This window comes from Microtus pennsylvanicus, chromosome 9 (assembly GCF_037038515.1).
Source record: "Microtus pennsylvanicus isolate mMicPen1 chromosome 9, mMicPen1.hap1, whole genome shotgun sequence".
In the NCBI taxonomy this organism is placed as follows: Eukaryota; Metazoa; Chordata; class Mammalia; order Rodentia; family Cricetidae; genus Microtus; species Microtus pennsylvanicus.
Window position 1 is genome coordinate 108876533 of NC_134587.1, and position 18996 is coordinate 108895528.

At 55.5% G+C, this 18996-nt stretch overlaps 2 protein-coding genes across 4 annotated transcripts in view; one reads left to right on the plus strand and one right to left on the minus strand.

Moving 5' to 3' along the window:
- Window positions 1-18843, plus strand: part of Slc5a5 (solute carrier family 5 member 5) — a 90593-nt gene extending 71750 nt beyond the window's left edge. The window contains exon 16 of the transcript XR_012911891.1: window positions 18825-18843. The gene's annotated coding sequence lies outside the window, so the exon portion shown is untranslated. The remainder of the gene's footprint in view (window positions 1-18824) is intronic.
- Window positions 3518-15014, minus strand: Il12rb1 (interleukin 12 receptor subunit beta 1). Of its 3 annotated transcripts, none has more exons than XM_075987164.1 (16): window positions 14779-15014; window positions 13640-13696; window positions 13240-13348; window positions 12577-12746; window positions 11081-11217; window positions 10402-10435; window positions 9996-10124; window positions 9587-9669; window positions 8994-9231; window positions 7989-8159; window positions 7294-7428; window positions 6212-6367; window positions 5472-5609; window positions 4939-5035; window positions 4653-4734; window positions 3518-4125 (listed from the first exon to the last, which is right to left on the minus strand). In XM_075987164.1, the coding sequence occupies exons 1-16, from the start codon at window positions 14837-14839 to the stop codon at window positions 3778-3780; spliced, it is 2145 nt and encodes a 714-aa protein (XP_075843279.1). In that variant the 5' UTR covers window positions 14840-15014; the 3' UTR covers window positions 3518-3777. The 3 variants fall into 3 exon arrangements, with proteins under 3 accessions (XP_075843279.1, XP_075843277.1, XP_075843276.1); XM_075987162.1 differs by having other exon boundaries at window positions 5472-5606; window positions 13234-13348; XM_075987161.1 differs by having other exon boundaries at window positions 13234-13348.
- Window positions 18844-18996: the final 153 nt, after the last annotated feature.

An 18996-nucleotide genomic window follows, 5' to 3' on the forward strand; every position in this document is an offset into this window, starting at 1 on the left:
AGGCCAGCCTGGTCTACAAGAGCTAGTTCCAGGACAGGCACCAAAGCTACGGAGAAACCCTGTCTCGAAAACAACAACAACAAAAAGAAAAAAAAAGGGGGGGAGAGAAGAAGGAAGGTTGGGGCCACAGAGGAAGACACCAAATGCTGACCTGGCCACCTCTCCCCACCCCCAGCTTCCACAGGCTCCAGTGCAAGCACACACACAGTAACATACATACTTTAAAAAAGTAACAGGACTTTTTGTTCATCACAGGTTGCCTTGAAGAACGTGGTAAGAGGAAGCAAAGTAACATCATACTGTGGCTGAGGGCGGTATGGTTTACAAGTCTGTGTGCCCACTTGGTGCACTGCACAAAGGGGCCAGGAGAGGGTGCTGCAACCCCGGATCCGGAGTCACAGATGATTGGGAGCCACCACGTGGGTGCTGGGAGCTGATCTGGTCTCCTGTAACCACTGTTCTAACCACTGTGCCCCGGGAATGTGTACACACACACACACCGAGGGATCCAGGGTTAGATTTTGTCATCTGGGAAGAGGGAACTGGCGAGCAGGGGCTTCTGCTGAGGCAGGAGTTTGGGTCTAGAGTTTGGGTCCAGCCTGGGCTATACATAATGGGCTTCAGGTCAGCCTGGGCTATATGGGACAATAGTGTGCAGGCAGTTCCTGACTGAGCACCCAGAATGAGGGCTCGTGCTTGGTCCCAGGCTCCTCCCTCCCTGTCCCAGTGCCATGGCCCTCTTTCCTCCAGTACACTGTGGCAGAGCCAACCTCCCTTGGCCACCCCAGGCCGTGTGATCCGGTGTGTCATCTGCAAACCGATACCAGCCTGCAGCCACTGTGAAACCAGCTGCCACTGTTTCTGCCAGTGAGAGTCCCCAGGCAGGCTACGCAGGGGAGTGGCGGATAGGTGGATCAGCAGGAATGGCTCTGCTCTGTGCCTCAATTTCCCCACCTGTTAAATCTCCAAAGCACTCATAATTCACAGAAGTTCCCCCCCCATCCTTGGGGAGGCAGGAATCCAATACTCTGGGCTCTCAAGACCCTGGAAGGGCACGCTGCTGCTGGGGAGGGGGACCTGCCCTGTGGTCACGCCTATGGTCTCCCCTACACAGGCACAAACTCCTACCCCAGGACCTTTGCATGGAGATGTCCTCACTCACCTCCACTCATCCTGCCTGGCCCAAAGCCTCCTCCTCCGGGAATTCCTCTTCCCCTCCTGACCCTTACAGCCCCCCTATTGTCTGATTCTGATGTGGGACTCAGAAGCCCCGACTTCAGTCTGTCCTTCGGGGGTGCACTATTTAAACCCTGAAAATACTACTGCAGACAGATTTCAGACTCCCTACATTGGTGGCATGTGAGAAAGGCATTGGAATTAGACTCAGGAGGGGGGCCAGGAGACACATGGATGTCCCAGGTACTCAGGCAAGGGCTGGTCACAGGAAGCATGGTCAGTCATAGCTGGAGAAGGCACCAGAGGTCTGCCTGAACCCTCCTTCTGAGATGTTTGTTGATTGACTGTATAACCTGCTCTCCATGGAGGGAAGCCACTCCAGCTTTCTCAGGAAGGGTCCAGGGTTGGGATGGCAGCCAGAGCAGATTGCATCCAGCAGGGGGACCTCCATGGAAATCCTCCTCCCCTGTGCCGTTTTCAGGCATAGTGCTGGGGACAGTAGCTCCCAGAGGCTGAAGGTTCCCTGACTCCCTGCCATGGCTGCTGTGGGGGCAGAAAGAGACCCCCGCAGTGGCTCAGAGACCAGGAGAGTCATGTAGACTCAGTTTGGCATCTGAGTCCCTGGCCAGGTGCGTGGCTCTGGGTCAGAGGGCAAAACAAGATCCTGGCTTCCATCTACAGCAAGGCAAGAAAGGTGAAGTGAAGGGGTGCAGAGGGGAGAGGGAGAGCAAAGCGGGGAGAGCAGCCTGCTCCCATCACCTCAGGCCTGCGAGTGGGCAGAGGAACGAAGTGTGCTCAAGGCGCTCAAGGGAATACTACTCAGCTGCGAAGAAGAAAGAGCTGACAGTGCTGGGAAACCTCAAAAATACAACGTGGGCGATTGACAGCAGCCAGCGCAGAGTGACCCCATTGCTCTGAAGTGCCCAGAACAGGCTAATCCCCAGAGACAGAAGATGCTTGGGGCTGTGACAGTTTGCACACCAAGTGAATGTGCGCTAAAAGTCAACGAATTCTGCACTTTAAATGAGCAAGTGTGTGGGGTGTGAACGCAGTGTGAATAAACAGCTTTAGAGCACCAGCTGCCTGGCACAGGCGGCGACCCTGGGGCTGCTCTGTGGTCTGGTCACTGCCCACGGGACATATTCCCCAGAACCTGTGACAATCCACCCATCCCAGCCAGAGGCAGAGGCTCCTGGACACCGCAGGGAGGCGCCTGGGGAGGAATTGAGGCAGCTTTTGACAGGCTCCACACCTGCCACCCACAGATGGCAACCACCAAGAGGGCTGAAGGAGGGCGCACACCGGTCCCCGGCACTTTGGAGGCTAAGGCTGAGGACGGTGAACTGCCTGGGTCCCTGGCCACAGACCTTTATCCAGCCGCTCTACACCGCTGCTGGCCTCCTCAGGTCCTCACACTCACGGCCTCACACTCACGGCCCCAGCACGGCCTCCTCTTGGACCCCTCACCCTGTACCCTCTCAGCCCCCATCATGGTTCCAGTTTGTTGATGGCTGCATCTGTGTTTGCCTGCACCATTCTGTGAGACATCTCATGCACCGCAGGCTGTGCCTGGTTCACTGCCAGTGTTGTGATGTTTGGGACTGGTGAGGGTTGAACCCAAGGCGATCTGCCTTAAAGAAAATCACTCTCCCCTGAGCCACGCCCCCAGCCCCTCTCTGCGGGGAAGGGGACTCCTAGGCTGTCACCCTCTCCTGGCCTGTTGTCTTTCCTGTTAGCGGTAGGACACAAACAGGGAGCTGGATGGCAAGTTTTGGTCACCATGCGGGCCCGATGCAGGTGACTGACTCCCCACCCCCAGGTCTGGTCTGACTGCTCCTGCCCCCCCCCCCTCCGCCCCGGCTGACTCCATTTGTGTTGGAAAAGTCTCCCAAGCGCAGCCTCCTCTGACCAGCTCAGCCTCCGGGTGCCTGGAGGAACCCGACACACCCCAGCGCTGGAGAGCCTGAGTCCAGATGACTGGGAGTTTGGGCTAGCCTGAGCTACAGGAACCACGGTGCGGCTGGACCCCCCCCTAGAGCTGGCCCTGGGGGCGGTTACTCCTGTAAAAGGCCGGGTTTCCGGGTTCTCACACCCTGCGGACGCCGCGGCTGCCCCCTGGCGGTCACGTGAGCAGTTAAGGACGCGTGTTTTTATCTCGCGGCTATGCAGACAGGAGTGGACATGGGGTGCACCTGGGGTGCGGCGGCCCCTGATCTGGACAGCGAGGCCTCACACCACCACTGTCCCTCCCACCCAGGTACAACTCACTGTCCTCCACTCGGGGTCTCATGTAGCTCAGGCTACCCCGGAAGTGCACAGGAAGGCCAGCTTCAGCTGTCAGTCACTGGGAAGGCCCATTTATTAAGTGCTCAGTACTCCACAGGGAAACTGAGTCTGGATGTGTGGCTTCCCGCAGATGTCTAGGCCCTGCCGCCCACTCTCACGGTGCTGAGCCCGCAGTCACCTCGCTTATGACGCTCTAATATCCAGACTCCCTGTCTAGTGCTCGCGGGGTTAGGCCCAGCCCAGGGCACAGGACCAGGTCCCCTCAATCTGAAGGACCCGAAGCAGAGACCAATGATAGGGCCCAGGCTTGCCCCGTCAGTCCGCTTGACCCACAGGACGGCTGGAGTGTCCTGGCTCATCAGTCCTCTGAGTCCACCAAAGATCGCCAAATGTGGAGGCTCCCTGGGTCACACCCCCCAGGAGCAGCGGGAGTCTCTCATGGGCCAGGCCGCTGCGGGGACAGTGCTGGCCCAGGCCCCTGGCCTCCGGGCGTCCGGGCATCTGTCTCCCGTCCTCCAAAGACTGCGCGGTGTGCAGGGCGGGCGCAGGGGCAGCCTGCGGCGATCCCGTCCCGTCCCCCGCGTCCCGGGCCACCTCCACCACCAGCGTTTCTCGCGGGCACAGCACCTCTGGGAAGTCCTCAGGGCTGCGCCACTGCCAAGCCTTAAAGGAGGGACAGAGCCAGGGCTGTGGGCGGAGCCATGACTGAGTGAGGGGGCGGGGCAGCGTGAGGGTGTGTGGGCGGGACCAGTGCCTCGGCCAAGCTACGTAGTCGGGAGTTCTCAGGAGTGCCCCTCTTTCCTCAGCCCACGTGACCATGCATCTCTTTGGACTGGCCAGAGCACTCTAGACGCGAGCTCCACTAAGCCTGTGACTCAGGTGGACCAATCAGATCTGGCCCTGAGACTTAGGCGGCAGCTAACGGGGAGGCCAGAGAGTCCCCTGAACCAGTCAGGGGTGAGGCCCTCAGGAGGCGAGCTATTCCCAGGGAGCAGGATCCCGTCTTCCTGGGTCCAGCCATGCCTGAAGCACACAGTCTGGCGTTTGCTTTTCAAGTTCCCTGTCTGTCGAAGCCACTTAGGTTCTGCTTCTATGATATGACTTCTAGAAGACTCCGCTGCCTGTCTGGCTTTCCAGCCCGCCCACAGTGCGCGCCAAACAACAGTCCGAAGCTGAAAAGGAACATTTACCTGCTTGCCCTGGCTTTCAGGGAACTCCACAGCCGTGCTGGCACAGGGTGTGGGCAGCGGTGGGCACAAGTGCCAGGCCACCCTGGGAAGAAAGGGTGGCAGATCAGAGGGGGCTTCTGAGTCTCCCCTTTTTTCCCGTTATGCTGTAAAGGGTGTGGTGTGACCGAGTACATCTGGTTCCTGGCCCTCAGTGCCCCGTCTCCTTGTCTCTAAGACCAGGACAGATACACACTTTGGGCTCAACACTGCCCTAATGTCAGCTCGGGAGGAGGAAGGCGAGACTTACCTGTTCAAGCCAACGTATCCGAGGCCGCCGAGAAGGAGTACGCTAACAAAGCTCCCCAGGGACACGAAAATGATGGATAAACGGGAAATCTGCACCTCTGTGGGCGGGAGGGACAACTTGAGCTGAGGGAGGTGAGCCCTTCCTTCTTTCCCACCCCGCAGGGCAGAAGCCGCCTGACTAGGGAAGACAGTTTGACCCAGGTGCAGCAACCCAAGGAGTCAAGAGGGCAGAGAGCAGCTACCCTGTCGCTGTGATCAGAGGCAGGTAGGGAGAGCTTCCTGGAGGAGGGAACTTTACAGCATGGTTTTGAAGGATGAATAGGAGTTTAACAAGTGTGTGGCGAGGGGGTGGGGATCAAATATTGCAGGCAGGTGAGGAAGGCCAAAGGAGAAGAGGAATTCCGACTAGTCCTTTTTGCGGAGGTCCATGGAAAGCTGCAGGGGCAATCTTGGCCACCACCGGGCTGTGGAGGTCATTACAGGAAGAGCAGCAAAGTGCATTCTGGGTAAGCAGCTGGCTGCGGTCCCACTCACCGAAGCTGAAGTGCTGGGGGCGGCTCCAGGCGCCTCGGAGCTGCGCAGTGTCGGCTCGCACCTGGACTTTGTACACCACGCCACTGCGCAGTCCCTGGAGTGTCACTTGGGTCTTCGTGGGTGGCACGAGCCACTCTGCTGGAGGGAGGCAACGTGGGTTAGGGCTCCTTTCATGACACGTGGGTCGAGTCTGACACTCGGGGGCAGCCCTGTAGGGTAAACCGAGTTCAGTTCCCAGCACCCACAGGGCAGCTCACAACTGTCGGCCTCTGCAGCCATCAGGCACGCTCGTGGTGCACGGACAGAAATGCGGGTAATACACGTGCACATAAAATCATCAACCGATAGCCGAAGTTTAGCAGAAACAGTCAAAGGTTCCACCTCTAGCTCCTGAGGAAGCTGAGACAGGATTGCTGTAAATTTGAGGCTAGCCTGGACTACAGAGTGAGACTCAAAAAAAAATCAAAAAGCAAGGCAGGCTGGGTGAATCCTGGGTGAAGGCAGCCTCAAGAGAGTTCGACCCCAGGGCCAGACCTGCAAGCTGTCCTCTGGCCCACGCGTGCTCCGCGGACACGACGTTATTATAAACGGTAAACGAATCAGTAAACACGTAGTTAAAACGTGTAAAAAAAAATAAAAGCGGTGCTTTAAGTGAGAATGGTCCTCACAGGCTCACAAGTTTAAGGGAGGACTAGGGGGTGCGCCCAGCCTCGGGTTCCCTCCGACGTGCCCCACCGCACCTGACGCCCACTCGCGGTCCTCAGCCTCGCAGCGCACGACGTATCGCATCAGGACCCCCGGACAGGCACTCAGCAGCGACGGCGCCCACTCCACGAACACCGAGTCCCCGCTGTGGTTCCTCACCGACAGGTGGCGCGGGGTCCCTGCTGCCGAGGCTGTGCAAAACCTTCAGCGGTGGGACTGCCCAAGCGAAGGCCCCGCCCACCGCGGTGACCGCGCCAGGCTCCACCCACTGCCATGGCTCCACCCACTTCCTGACACCCCCATTGGGTTCTACGTGTAGCCTTGGCCACACAATTGACGTGACTCCAACCATAGTATTAGCATTTTGCCTACTCACATTCTGGGCAACGCCCACATTCCTGTCCCTGCTCACAGACCTGTTTCCACCCACAGCCCTGGCCCCGCCCACAGACCTGTTTCCACCCACAGCCCTGGCCCCGCCCATAGACCTGTTTCCACCCACAGCCCTGGCCCCGCCCACAGACCTGTTTCCACCCACAGCCCTGGCCCTGCCCATAGACCTGTTTCCACCCACAGCCCTGGCCCCGCCCATAGACCTGTTTCCACCCACAGCCCTGGCCCCGCCCACAGACTTGTTTCCACCCACAGCCCTGGCCCCGCCCACAGACCTGTTTCCACCCACAGCCCTGGCCCCGCCCACAGACCTGTTTCCACCCACAGCCCTGGCCCCGCCCACAGACCTGTTTCCACCCACAGCCCTGGCCCCGCCCACAGACCTGTTTCCACCCACAGCCCTGGCCCTGCCCATAGACCTGTTTCCACCCACAGCCCTGGCCCCGCCCACAGACCTGTTTCCACCCACAGCCCTGGCCCCGCCCATAGACCTGTTTCCACCCATAGCCCTGGCCCCGCCCACAGACTTGTTTCCACCCACAGCCCTGGCCCCGCCCACAGACCTGTTTCCACCCACAGCCCTGGCCCCGCCCACAGACCTGTTTCCACCCACAGCCCTGGCTCTGCCCACAGCCCTGATTCTGTCAACAGCCCTTGACCTGTCCACAGGTCACCTGACACTCCAAGGTCACAAGGACACAAAGCACAGGTCAGAGCTACTTACCGTTACCCGCAAAGAAGTAACTGGACAGGATCGTGGACCACAACACTGGGTTCTCTGGATTCTTGGAGCCGAAGACGGTGAGGCGGTAACATCGCCCCTGGCCCAGCGCAGGCTCTGAGCTCCAGCTGTGGGTCACTGGAAGGACCAGCAGAGCGAGGCCACTGAATCCGCTGTGCTCTTAACCCTCAGTCTTTGTGCTGGCTGTGCTGTTTTCTAGGACTCGTACCTCAAATCCCTTATGCCTTTCTCCTGGATCCTTCATCTCACTACTCCAGTCTCTACTCCGTGGGTAAGGAACTCAGCTCTGCAGCCTCAGCTGGGCCTGAGAGCCACGAAAGTGCGCCCCCTCCCGCTAGGGCTCCAGCCCAAACTCAGACACTGCCGGGACCATCTGGCTTCTTCTCCAGACCTCTTTAACTCACAACAAGCAACTGTGAATTGCCACCTTCCCTGGCAGGAGAATGTTTAAATAACCACCGTATGTGAGACTCATTATGCCCAGGGTGTGACCTGCCCAGGGAGGAGTCTGGGAACCCAGCCAAGGTTGGAGATGCCAGTCCTCAGGGTTCCGGCCCGTGTCACTCAGAGTAAGTGAGGCACCTCTCTGGGCTTCAGACGCCCTCTGTCTGCACAGACCCCGCAGGTTGGGGCTAGCCATGTGTTATTACGAGGATATTTATCTGAGAGTGACATACCTACCCTAGCAGGGTCCCCGTCTTCTGGTGGTGCAATCAGGGTACAGTGGGTGTGGTTCCCGTCATGGCCCCGTGCCTGTCGCTCCACGCAGTAGGTGGTGTCTGGAGCCTGGGCTACCCAGTGCATGGATGTTACATTGCCTTCCACGCTGACATTCAGGGTTCTCGTCTCTGGAAGGAACCCCAAGTGTCACCAGCATATCAGTGACAATCCCAGACCCACACTCTGCCTCCACCTCTGAGGAGATCAACTGGCACCTATTGAGCACAAACTGTATGCCAGGCTAATACTTTTTGTTTGGTTGGTTTTTGAGGCAGGGTTTCTCTGTGTAGCCCTGGCTGTCCTCTTTCTCTGTAGACCAGGATGACCTTGCACTCACAGAGACCCACCTGCCTCTGCCTCCCGAGTGCTGGAGTGACAGTTACAGCCAGTGTGCCCAACTGGTCTCCCGTTTAGTAGATAAAAATATTTTAGGGGCTGGCAAGATGGCAAAGTAGGTAAAGGCAATTGCTGCCAGGTCTGGCAAACTGAGTTAGATCCCTGGAACCCATGGAAGGTTGGCCTCTGCCCTCCACACACACACCCTAGCATGTGTGCACACGCGAGACAGTGAACTTTCTCATGAGAGATAATTCAGTCAGATATACACACAGCGGGCATGCAGCACAACCCGTCATCCCACCGATGGAGACTGCAGCTGGTCTAAGGCAGAGCTTGTCAATTAGAATTTTAAAAACTTGTCTGTCCTGTGTGTGCACTTCCACAGAGACCAGAGGAGCACGTCAGATCCCCGCGGCTGGAGCTGGAGGCTCAGTTGCCCCTTTGAGTGGTTTAAAGTCCTACATTAGACATACATCTCAACGACTGAATTTTTACTGTGCCTTCCACTTGGACAGCATCTTAATCTCATCCTTCTGTGTGAAACATGAACCCGGGCCCACACATGCTTGGTGCACAGGATGGATCCCACCACCCTCATGTTCCCGCCCCTGGTCCCTGAGCACCTGCAAGGTCTTGGGCAGGAATGCACCACTTCTGGTTGGAGCTGCGGCCGAAGCGAGTCTTGGTGACCACGGCCAGCTCATAGGCAGCCCCAGAAAGGCTCAGCGTCTCGCCCAGGGACACAGTCCTTGAGGGCTGATGCTGGCACGGACAGGACAGCATGTTCACATCCACCAAGTACATCACGTGGGCACCGCGCTCGACTCCCAGGCAGCCCTCAGGGACAGCAGGCTGTGGCGACTGCAGAACAGGAGATGGGCATGAGGACCCAGGACACTGCCCTCCCCTGCTCACACACACACACACAGGCTGGCTGAGGATGACCTCCTGGAACCCCCTCTCCTGTGCCGGAGTGACAGGTGCTGGCCACCATACCCTGCCAACCTTCAGAGTTGACCCCACCACCTGTGGCTTCTGCCACTTCCAGCTTTCCCTGTGTCTCTTTCTCCTCCACTCCCACCTTCTGCCCCTGCCCAGGCCAACCCCAGCCCAGGCTGGCCCGGTCACCTGCCCCTGCCCAGGCCAACCACAGCCCAGACTGGCCCGGTCACCTGCCCCTGCCCAGGCCAACCACAGCCCAGGCTGACCCGGTCACCTGTTTTTGCATGGTCAGACGCCGTCTTCCACCTTGGCCAAGTGGCTCCACCAGGAACTTGACCTCAGGCTGGGGTAAGGGTTCTGTAAGGAGAGAGGAGACACCACACCTTCAGTCACAGGCTTGCTGCCTGCAGCTAGAGACCGCACAGAGTGAGGAAGAGCTCTGAGGCAGGGCACTGTTCCAGAGGCCTGAGCAGGCTTTCCCCGTGGCCTTACTTCTAATCCCCTCAGCTTGATGTCTGGAACTTGCTGGCACATCCTTTATTCCTTTTGAGAGAGGGTCTGGCTATGGTGCCTAGGTTGACCTCAAAACCATAGTCCTCCCGCCTCAGCTTTCCTATGTTGGGATGATTGACACATAGCTCTGTGGACCCTTTCCTAGTGCTTGTAACCCAGGGCCCGCTCACCTGGCGGAACACACACAGAGTTGCTCCAATTACTCCAGGGACCCCCAGGGGCCCCCGAGGAGAGCTGCCACCTACGCCGCCGGATCTGGAACTCCTGGGCTACGTTCTCCCAAGGGCAAAGACAGGACTCTGGGTAGAGGCAGGGCATTAACCACGGGGTCAGTGTGCTGGGGCTGACCAACACTGTGTGCTCTGATTGTCTGTGGGTCTCTCTTCAGCCACTCCTGCTCATTCGCTGGAGCCCCGCCCCATCCCTCGACCATGACCCGGGTTCTTTTCCACCTCTCTGTGGATTGCAGGATTGGATAAACCCATGCTGAGCCACAGGGCAGGCCACAGCCCTGCATGCACTAGGGGACTGGTTCATGCTCATCAGAACTGCTGTCCTGAATGTCCCCAATCATACCTAAGCCAGAGTCATTCTGGGGTCCACAGCCACCCTAAAAGAGAAAGAGATTGTGTGTGTGGTTGGTTTAAACTTCATGGCCCAGAAATGAGTGCTTGAAGCTTTTCTGTTTTGCTCTTGGAGCCTGGACCTCACTGTGCAGCCTGAGCGCCCTCCCTCCAGCACCTCCTCAGCACTGACGTGAAAGGTGGAGCTGCCCAGCTCTCCTGACCCATTTCCCGTTTGTATGAGGGGAAAACTGAGGCCTGGGTAGAATCACAGAAGTGGGGGAGGCATGGGGCTCCAGTGGCTGAGAAGTGAGCTGGGGAGAGAAAGAGGGAGGGAGCAAAGGAGAAAATGATTCTGAGGAAGCAAGACTGGTCATACTGCTCTGTGAAGCCGGGGTGGGTGGGACTGAGAGGGCTAGCCCTCGGACAGGGTGACGACCACCCACGAGGGAGTGAGAGGCTGGACTGCAGGGACCCCGCAGCAAAAGGCAGCCCGAGCTTCTCAAAGAAGCGTGATGCCGACAGGATCCTCTAGGAGGGGAAGGGGTGCCACTAGGCGGGGAGGGGGGCTCAAGCAGGGAGATCGCCATCAGAGCAAGAGGAAGGCAGAACCCCCAGCTCGGAGGATGAAGACACCAACAGGGCGACATTATTGGTGCAAAGGTGACCTTTGACCTGGGAAACAAACTCACCAATGTCCAATTTGTTGTGGGGGTCCGGCGCCTGAACTGCACCTCAGCCGGGACTTCATCGGAAACATTCCAATCCAGGCGTAACTGCCCATCTGAATGTGACACTTTGACGTTCCCCAGGGGATGGTTGAACTTGACTGGGGGGAGGGAGTCGTGCCTGTCACTTGAGTGCAAATTTCCAGACCCAGCTAAGGCCGGCCTTCTGTCCCCGGTACCACCCGCGGGTCACTCTGACGAGATGAGAGACCCCTGCAGACCCAGCTAAGGCCGGCCTTCTGTACCCGGTACCACCCGCGGGTCACTCTGACGAGATGAGAGACCCCTGCAGACCCAGCTAAGGCCGGCCTTCTGTCCCCGGTACCACCCGCGGGTCACTCTGACAAGATGAGAGACCCCTGCAGACCCAGCTAAGGCCATCATTCTGTACCCAGGGTTGTGTGTGGTACAGACGTTTTGGCTCAGCTTTTTTTTTCTTCAGTCCAGGGTCTTTTGTAGCTGAGGCTGGCCTCCCACGAGCAGGCATGACAAGCGTGCACCCCCGTGACTGGTACTTGTGGTGTTTAGGGCTCCGTGTATGCTAATCATGACTACTTGCTGACTTATGTCCCCAATCCAATGATTTTTAAAAAATAGATTGTTTGTTTGTTTGTTTTTTCAAGACAGGATTTCTCTAACAATTCTGGCTGTCCTGGAACTCTGTAGACCAGGCTGACCTCGAACTCACAAAGATTCACCTGCCTCTGCCTCTTAAGTGCTAGGATGAAAGGCGTGTGCCATCACCACATGGCTGAAAAATTGACTGTATTAAAGGGCTGGAAATGACTCAGGGGTTCCAAGCACCTGAGAGGACCCACATGGCAGCTCAGAACTGTAACTCTACCTCCAGGGTATCCAGCGCCCTCTTCTGACCTTCCTGGGCACCAGATATGCAGGCAAAACACACATACACGTAAAATAAAAGTAAATAAAACTTAACGAACAAAATGCTGGGGGCATGATAAGAGGTAGAACCCCTGCCTAGAATCCCCAGTGAGGGGCTGGGGGTGTGGCTGGTAGAGTTTGCAGAAAATCCTAGTCTAACCTCAGCCTTATCCAGCCCCCAAAACAAACATCTTGCTGGGGTATGTTCCCACAGACAAGTGAACTTTTTGCTGCCCTGATTAATTTCCTGCGTCTGGGGGTTCACTCTGCCAGTCTCAGTGGAAGGATGCGCAGCCCCCCTCTCTAGCTCACCCACATCCGCGTCCCTGAAGCTGCCCACAACCCACATCCTCACACATGCACACCCTGAACAGGACTCTGTCAAGCACACGCTGAGTCATGAAAACACACAGCTCCCAGGAGGGGCTTGTAGGACTGCAGCGAGCAGAGGCTCAGGCCACGCCAGAAGAAACCTAGGAGTCCTGTGATAGGGTATTCCCAAGCAGCCAGACTGCCTTGTAAGGCAGTGTCCTACACCCGGTGTGACAGAGGGACAGGTAAGACAGAGAGCTCACTCCAGTGGGACAGGCACAGTGATATCTCCAGAGACTTCATGGTCCAGTTGTTGAGTCGAGACTCCACCCAAAACGTGACGTTAGAAAGCACAGGGACGCCAGCCTGCTCTGAGAACCGCACAGTCCTGGACTTGCCTGCATGAAAGTAACAGCAGCGCCCACCGCCAAAGCTGCAGAAGGAAGGTTAGTGATGAGTCAGGGGAGCGGGTGGGTGGGGCGAGGGAATGGGCAGGAGAGAATCTTAAAGGTGAGTTTGAGAATGAAGACTAGAAAATAAATTGGGCACTGTTTAATTCCAGCACTTGGGAGGCAGAGGCAGGCAGATCTCGGTGAGTTCCAGGACAGCCAGGGCTACACAGAAAAACCCAGTCTCGAAAGACCAAAATAAAAAATAAAGATTAAAGTGAGTTCGAGACCAGCCTGGTCTACAGAGCTAGTTCCAGGACAGACTCCAAAGCCACAGAGAAACCCTGTCTCGAAAAAACCCAAAATAAATAAATAAATAAATAAATAAAGATTAAAAACATGTTGTATGCTCCTTCTACCCCTTGTAGTGACATGCTGTTGCTGTCACATGACAAAGATTGGCAGGGATCACACAGATCTTGGCTATAGTGGATTTGGGGAACAAGTTAGGCTGTGGGGATGGGTCCTCACCAGCACCTCAGGAAGTGAGTGACATTGTCCTCAGCGCCGTCATACTGCCAGGAGCATTCATACTCTGCCCCGGAAACCCTGTAACAGCTCAAGTTCCTGGGTCCGGACAAGAAGCCTGGAGGAGACGGTGGGAGTGTGAGAGGTAGACTCCGCTAGCGGAAGTGTCCTGGGTGTTCTGCATCCCTCGTGCTTGCCCTTCTCCGCCCTGCAGGCAGTTTCTGGACATCACAGGTGTAGCGCCAACTCCACCTTGGGACTTTGCACATGCTGGATTGACTGAGCCCCCCCATTCAGGTAGATTAGATTTTTCAGCATGAGCACCCAGGGAACTGCCTGGACAGCAGGACAGGGACAAGATGAGGCAGAGCCTGCTGTGGCTCTCTGCTTGGGAGGGGCTGTGCCAGACCTGAGTCTCCATCTGGGTAAGGCGGTGGCCTCTCAAAGCAGCAGTCTCTGCAGGAGACTGAAAGGCAAGAGAAAATAACAGTAGTGTCACAGCGCAGTGGGACACGTGAGGCGTCAGCCTGCCTACTCCCTTTCCTGTCTGCATGTCTGTTTGCCATCAACACATGCAATCGCAGACTGCTCACTCGCCGACCCCACCAGCACCACCCCACCCCTTCACCCCTACTCCCTACTCTCCCACCCATCCACCCATCCTCCAGGCCATCTGTCTGTCCTAGCCTCAGCCTTCCTCCCTCACTACCCAAGTTCTAAGTTCTCTCACATCCCTGCGGCTCCAGGGGGCACAGCAATAGGCAGAGCAGAGTGAGTACTTCTCGGCAGGAGAGGCTGAGGTCCTTGTGAGTGTACATGGCTTCTGGCAGTCAGGGCTACCAGGAGATGCTGATGTCCCGTGAGCAGAGTCCCTGTGCTACTTGAGAGAGCAGGACACTGCAGGCAAGGGTGAGCCCAACTCTGGGAGCCTTCTGGATTCTGAGGTGACAGGTATGCCCCCTCATCCTTTCTGTTCTCTCTGGTGACCCCAATCCTGCAGCCTGAAGCCATCTTTCCTGGCCTTGCTGTCACCTCTCTGCCACCACCAATAAGCTATCTCTGTGATGGTGGTTCTCTCTAGAAATCTGGGGTTCCTGCCTCTTGCCATGAGTCTCAGCTCATGGTGTGCCCTGACAGCCAGCGACCCTGCTGCTGTGAAGTCCTTGTCCATCAAACTGAGATAGAGGACCAACAAGCTGCAGATTCGTGGTCTGCAGAGGACGGCAGAGGCACAGAAAGCATAGAATTGGCTCAAATCCCACAGCAGTCATGGCAGAGGTGGATCCCAGCCTGGCCCATGAGGTGTCCGTGAACCTGCCTGTGCAGATTCTATGTGTGCTGTGAGCTGTGAGCAGAACATGCCACCTTTCGTGCACCTTCCCTGGGCTTCTTCAACTTAAAGAGATGGGAAATGAGAATGGGCCAGGCCCTCAGCAGAAGAGAAGAAGCAAACCAATGATCCCCTGTAACCATGGCCACAGAGATGGCAGAGATGTGGCACTCACTGGGGACCCCTCCCTACCCAGGAGATGTGAGGTAAGCACTCACCGCCCAGCTGGATAAATAGGAGGAAGATTAAGAAGTGCAGGCTGGTCCCTGGCAGCCCCATCAGGTCCACGAGGAGCCGTCAGTACCCAGGCACTTTTGCACCGCCTACGAGGCCCAGCCACGCTGTCCCCAACCCAGAACACACTGACACTGAGAAGGGAAAGAAAATGAAAAGAGAGGAGAAAAGAAAAGAAAGAAAAACTCTCTGTCTCCCTCACCAGTCAAAGTAGAAGTGAAAGCCAGGAAGTCAGTCACCACAACCCCCAACCCCCACATTACAACCCACACCAAGCAAGATAGGTTAGTCTGGCGTTTTTTTGTTTTTTTGAAATAAGGTCTCATGTAGCTCAGGATGGACTTAAGCCTTGAACTCCGGATCCTCTTGCTTTAACTTCCCAGTGCTGGGATGACAGGTGTCACAGCCACACTTGGTTTATGGGGTGCTGGGCATGGAGCCCAGGCCTTCCTGCACGGTAAGCAGAGGCCTAGAAACTGAACCCCAGCCTGTAGGTTACATTTTAAAGTCCTTTTCCTAGTGCCTGAAAAGTTGTGACATGGGGATGGCCACGTATTTGAGGGTAGCCTTACTGTCTCAAAAGAAAGAAAGAATTTTAAGTGGTATGATTTTTCTCTAAAGATGTTTCCAGAGCCAGGCACATGGCACACACCTTTGACTCCAGCACTCGTGAGGCAGAGGTAGGTGGATCTCTGTGAGCTTGAGGACAGCCTGGTCTACAGAGTGAGTTCCACAACAGCTGGGGTTCCACAGAGAAACCCTGTCTTGAATTAAAAGTTTCCCGATTTCCAGGTCTTAGACAAGGCAGACAGATGATAATCTTTTGGGGAAATCGAGGCCCATGTGTCTAAGCTCATGGTGCTTTGGGAGGGGCCCCTTGGGGAGGAGTCATGTCACTGCCCAGCTGGCCTGGCCTGGCCCAGGGTCAGTGCCTCCGGGACAATGAGGCTGTGTCTTGGCCCTGGCATGGGACACTGGGACTCTGTGACCCCATGCAGACTGACTTCAATGGCACCGAATGGGAGGGGTGCAGGGAGCCTGGGGGAGGGGCAGAGTCAGAGAGATGGAGCAGAGAGGTAGGGAAGGGTCGGTGCAGTGACACACTTGGGAAGCTGAGGCAGGAGGATTGCCATGAGTTCTAGGCCAGCTAGAACTGTAACTTATTTGCTACTCTTCTGGTGTTCTCTGTAGAGCCCTTGCTCTCAGAAAGGCCGCCATGACTTGCTCCACATGTAGATGGAGAAACTGGGTCCAGAGCCCCAGCTGGAAGCAAAGAGATGGATTCAAGGAGCCCTACTGGGGACAGACTTGGCTCTTTTTTTTTTTTTTTTTTTTTTTTTTTTTTTTTTTGGTTTTTCGAGACAGGTTTCTCTGTGGTTTTGGAGCCTGTCCTGGAACTAGCTCTTGTAGACCAGGCTGACCTTGAACTCACAAAGATCCGCCTGCCTCTGCCTCCCAAGTGCTGGGATTAAAGGTGTGCGCCACCACCACCCGGCTTCAGACTTGGCTCTTTTGGTCCTTCCTATCTCTGCCAGTGTTGCCTTCACACATACATGCACAAACACATGCACACACACGCGCACGCGCGCGCACACACACCTGCCTCGGTTTCCCCAAAGAGCTACATATACAGACCAGGTTGGGCGAACAGCAGTTAGATGCCAATGGCGAATGCTTGATGTGGCATACCCATCCACGGCCCTTGTCACAGCTCTTCAAGTGACAGGCTGAGGGGCTGGCCTGGGTGGGAAGGAATAGGGAGCCACGGCAGAGCAGGGTGCTGGTTCTCCTCTCATTGGGGTCACAGTATGAGGCACCTATATGTGCTCCCTCCTTCTCCCCTTTCTGGCTCCTCCCAGCTGCCCATGGAGGCCCAGGGGAGCTAAGTGCTCAGGGGTGCCCCACTTTCAGAAACATTACACATTTGGGGGCGGGGAGCAGGAAGGAATAGGTCACAAGGGCCCCGGAAACCATATCAGAAAAAAACCACGGAATGTCCTCACGGCCTCCAGTGAAGAGGGAGCAACACCACTTTCCTGTGCTCAAGAGAGCCTGAAGCTCCGAGGCGGCCGCCAGGTGTTGGAAGATAAAGAGGCAAGGAGAAAATCTTGTTCATTTAACAAGCGCACAGGCAACGAATAAGAACAAATTTTAAAGATTTTCTTCATTTTTATTTAATGTGTGTGGTGTTTGCCTGCGTGTGTATCTGTACACCACACAGATGCCTGGTACCCACCAGAAGAGGCCATAGAATACCCTGGAATTGGAGTTAGAGACAGTTGTGAGCCACCACGAGGGTGTTGGGACCTGGGTCCTCCGCAAGGGCAGCCAGGGCTCTTACAGGGTTCTCTCTGTGGCCCTGATAAAAACATTTACCAAGTTGCTCAGCTACAGTGTTCTAAGGCATTTATGTCTTTATGTTTAGTTTTTTTATTGTAAATAAATTTTTATTTAAGGGATTTGATTCCATTGCTCTCCATCCTGAGTCACATGGTTTCCAGATTTCGTTCACTCTGTCTGATTGTACTCTTTAGCCCTTTTGTCCTTGTCTCTCCTTAAATTTAAGCCAGAACACTCATGACTAATTCAGTTTTTCTCCGTAACAATTCTGGTGCCTTCTTCAAACCAGTTTACTTTAGGAACCATTTTAAACCAGGCCTCTCACTTGTTGACACCCAGTGTGCTTGAAGAGTTCTGCTTACTCATTCCTAACATCATACTAATCATTGTGAAGGCATACCAGGGCCTGAAGTTTAAAAGACAAGGTGATATATTATTGCTTCAAACATTTTAGATGTCTTGTAGTTTCTTTCACAGACCTAACCACGAGCAGCCCTGTGAGTCAAGCAACCACAAGTTACTATATGAGGCATTTCCAATGATGTGTGGCTACTGAGGAAGCCCCATCTACCGTTTTTGAGACAGGGTCTCATGTACTTCGGGTTGACGTTGAACACCTGACCCTGCTGCCTAGCCTGCAGTCTGGTCTGCTGCGGGGCCACACAGTTGAGTTGCCCCTAAAAGACACAGCTTTGGTCCACAGAGCTGCCCTACTCCCTAACTTGCCAAACTATTCAGTGCTTGTGATTGGGTAAAATTTGCACATGAGTTTCCAGCCTGCCTGTCACGGGCACCTACCCCGCGAACTTAGTCACTGTTGACATTTGTTTGGCGGGCAGGTGCTTTGTGCAACTAGCCCTGGAAACAGTGGCCATATGGCCCTGGGAAGTCCTGTCTTGCAGGTATGGTATACATCCAAGAGGAGGGAAAACATATGTCAAAAAAAAAATTCCTTGCTCTGAAAGATTCATCCCAGCTACTTCAGGACTGGATAGCTAGCTGTAAGACGTGGCAGTGGCGGTCAGGGGGTAAGCAGCCACAGAGCCGGAATACTACTCAGCCGTAAAAAGGAAGGCACACCTGACCGTGCTCCGAGGTGGGTGGAGTCTGAAAAGCATGAAAATGAGTGACAGCCAGCAGACCCAAAGACCCCGCCCACAGAAAAAGGTCAGCACAGTCAAATCCACAGACTAGAGGGGTGCCAAGTGCTGGAGAGCCTGCTAGTAGGGATGGGGATTTGGGGGAATACTTTAGGGTTACGTGGTGGTAACGAATATACTAAAAAGCCTTATTCGTTTTGTTTTGAGACAAGGTCTCATGCAGCCCAGGCTTGTCCACTTGCAACTCTCTATGTAGTCGAGGATGACCTAAGTTCCTGATCCTCTGTTTCCTTCTCCGGTGCTGGGACGATGGGTGAGCGTCAGAACGACCGTCTCCAGACAGCTTTAAAAACCCCTAGAGTTGGGTTGAGGAGATTTCTCCTTGGTAGAGAGCCATGTGTGAGGTGCTCGGTTCCATGCCTAGCAATGCTGGCCGCACACTGACCAGGCGTTCACGGAGCAGTGGGTTCGAGCCCAGCACCAGGTAAATTCAGTCGCGGCGGCACCTGTCATCCCAGAACACTGGAAGTGAGAGAAGGGGAATCAGAAGTTCAGAGTCACCTGCAGCTACATAGGAAACTGGAAGCCAGCCTACACTAGACCCTGTCCAAAAAAAAAAAAAAAATCTTAAAATAAATAGGTTAAAAAAAAAACAACATTTTTCTTAAAGATGGAGTCTTGAGGAATTGTTTCAAGGTGAGCGCCCAGCCCGAAGGTCCCGCTGTGTGGCCTCAGCTTCAAGTCTCGGAGTCTCGCTTTGGG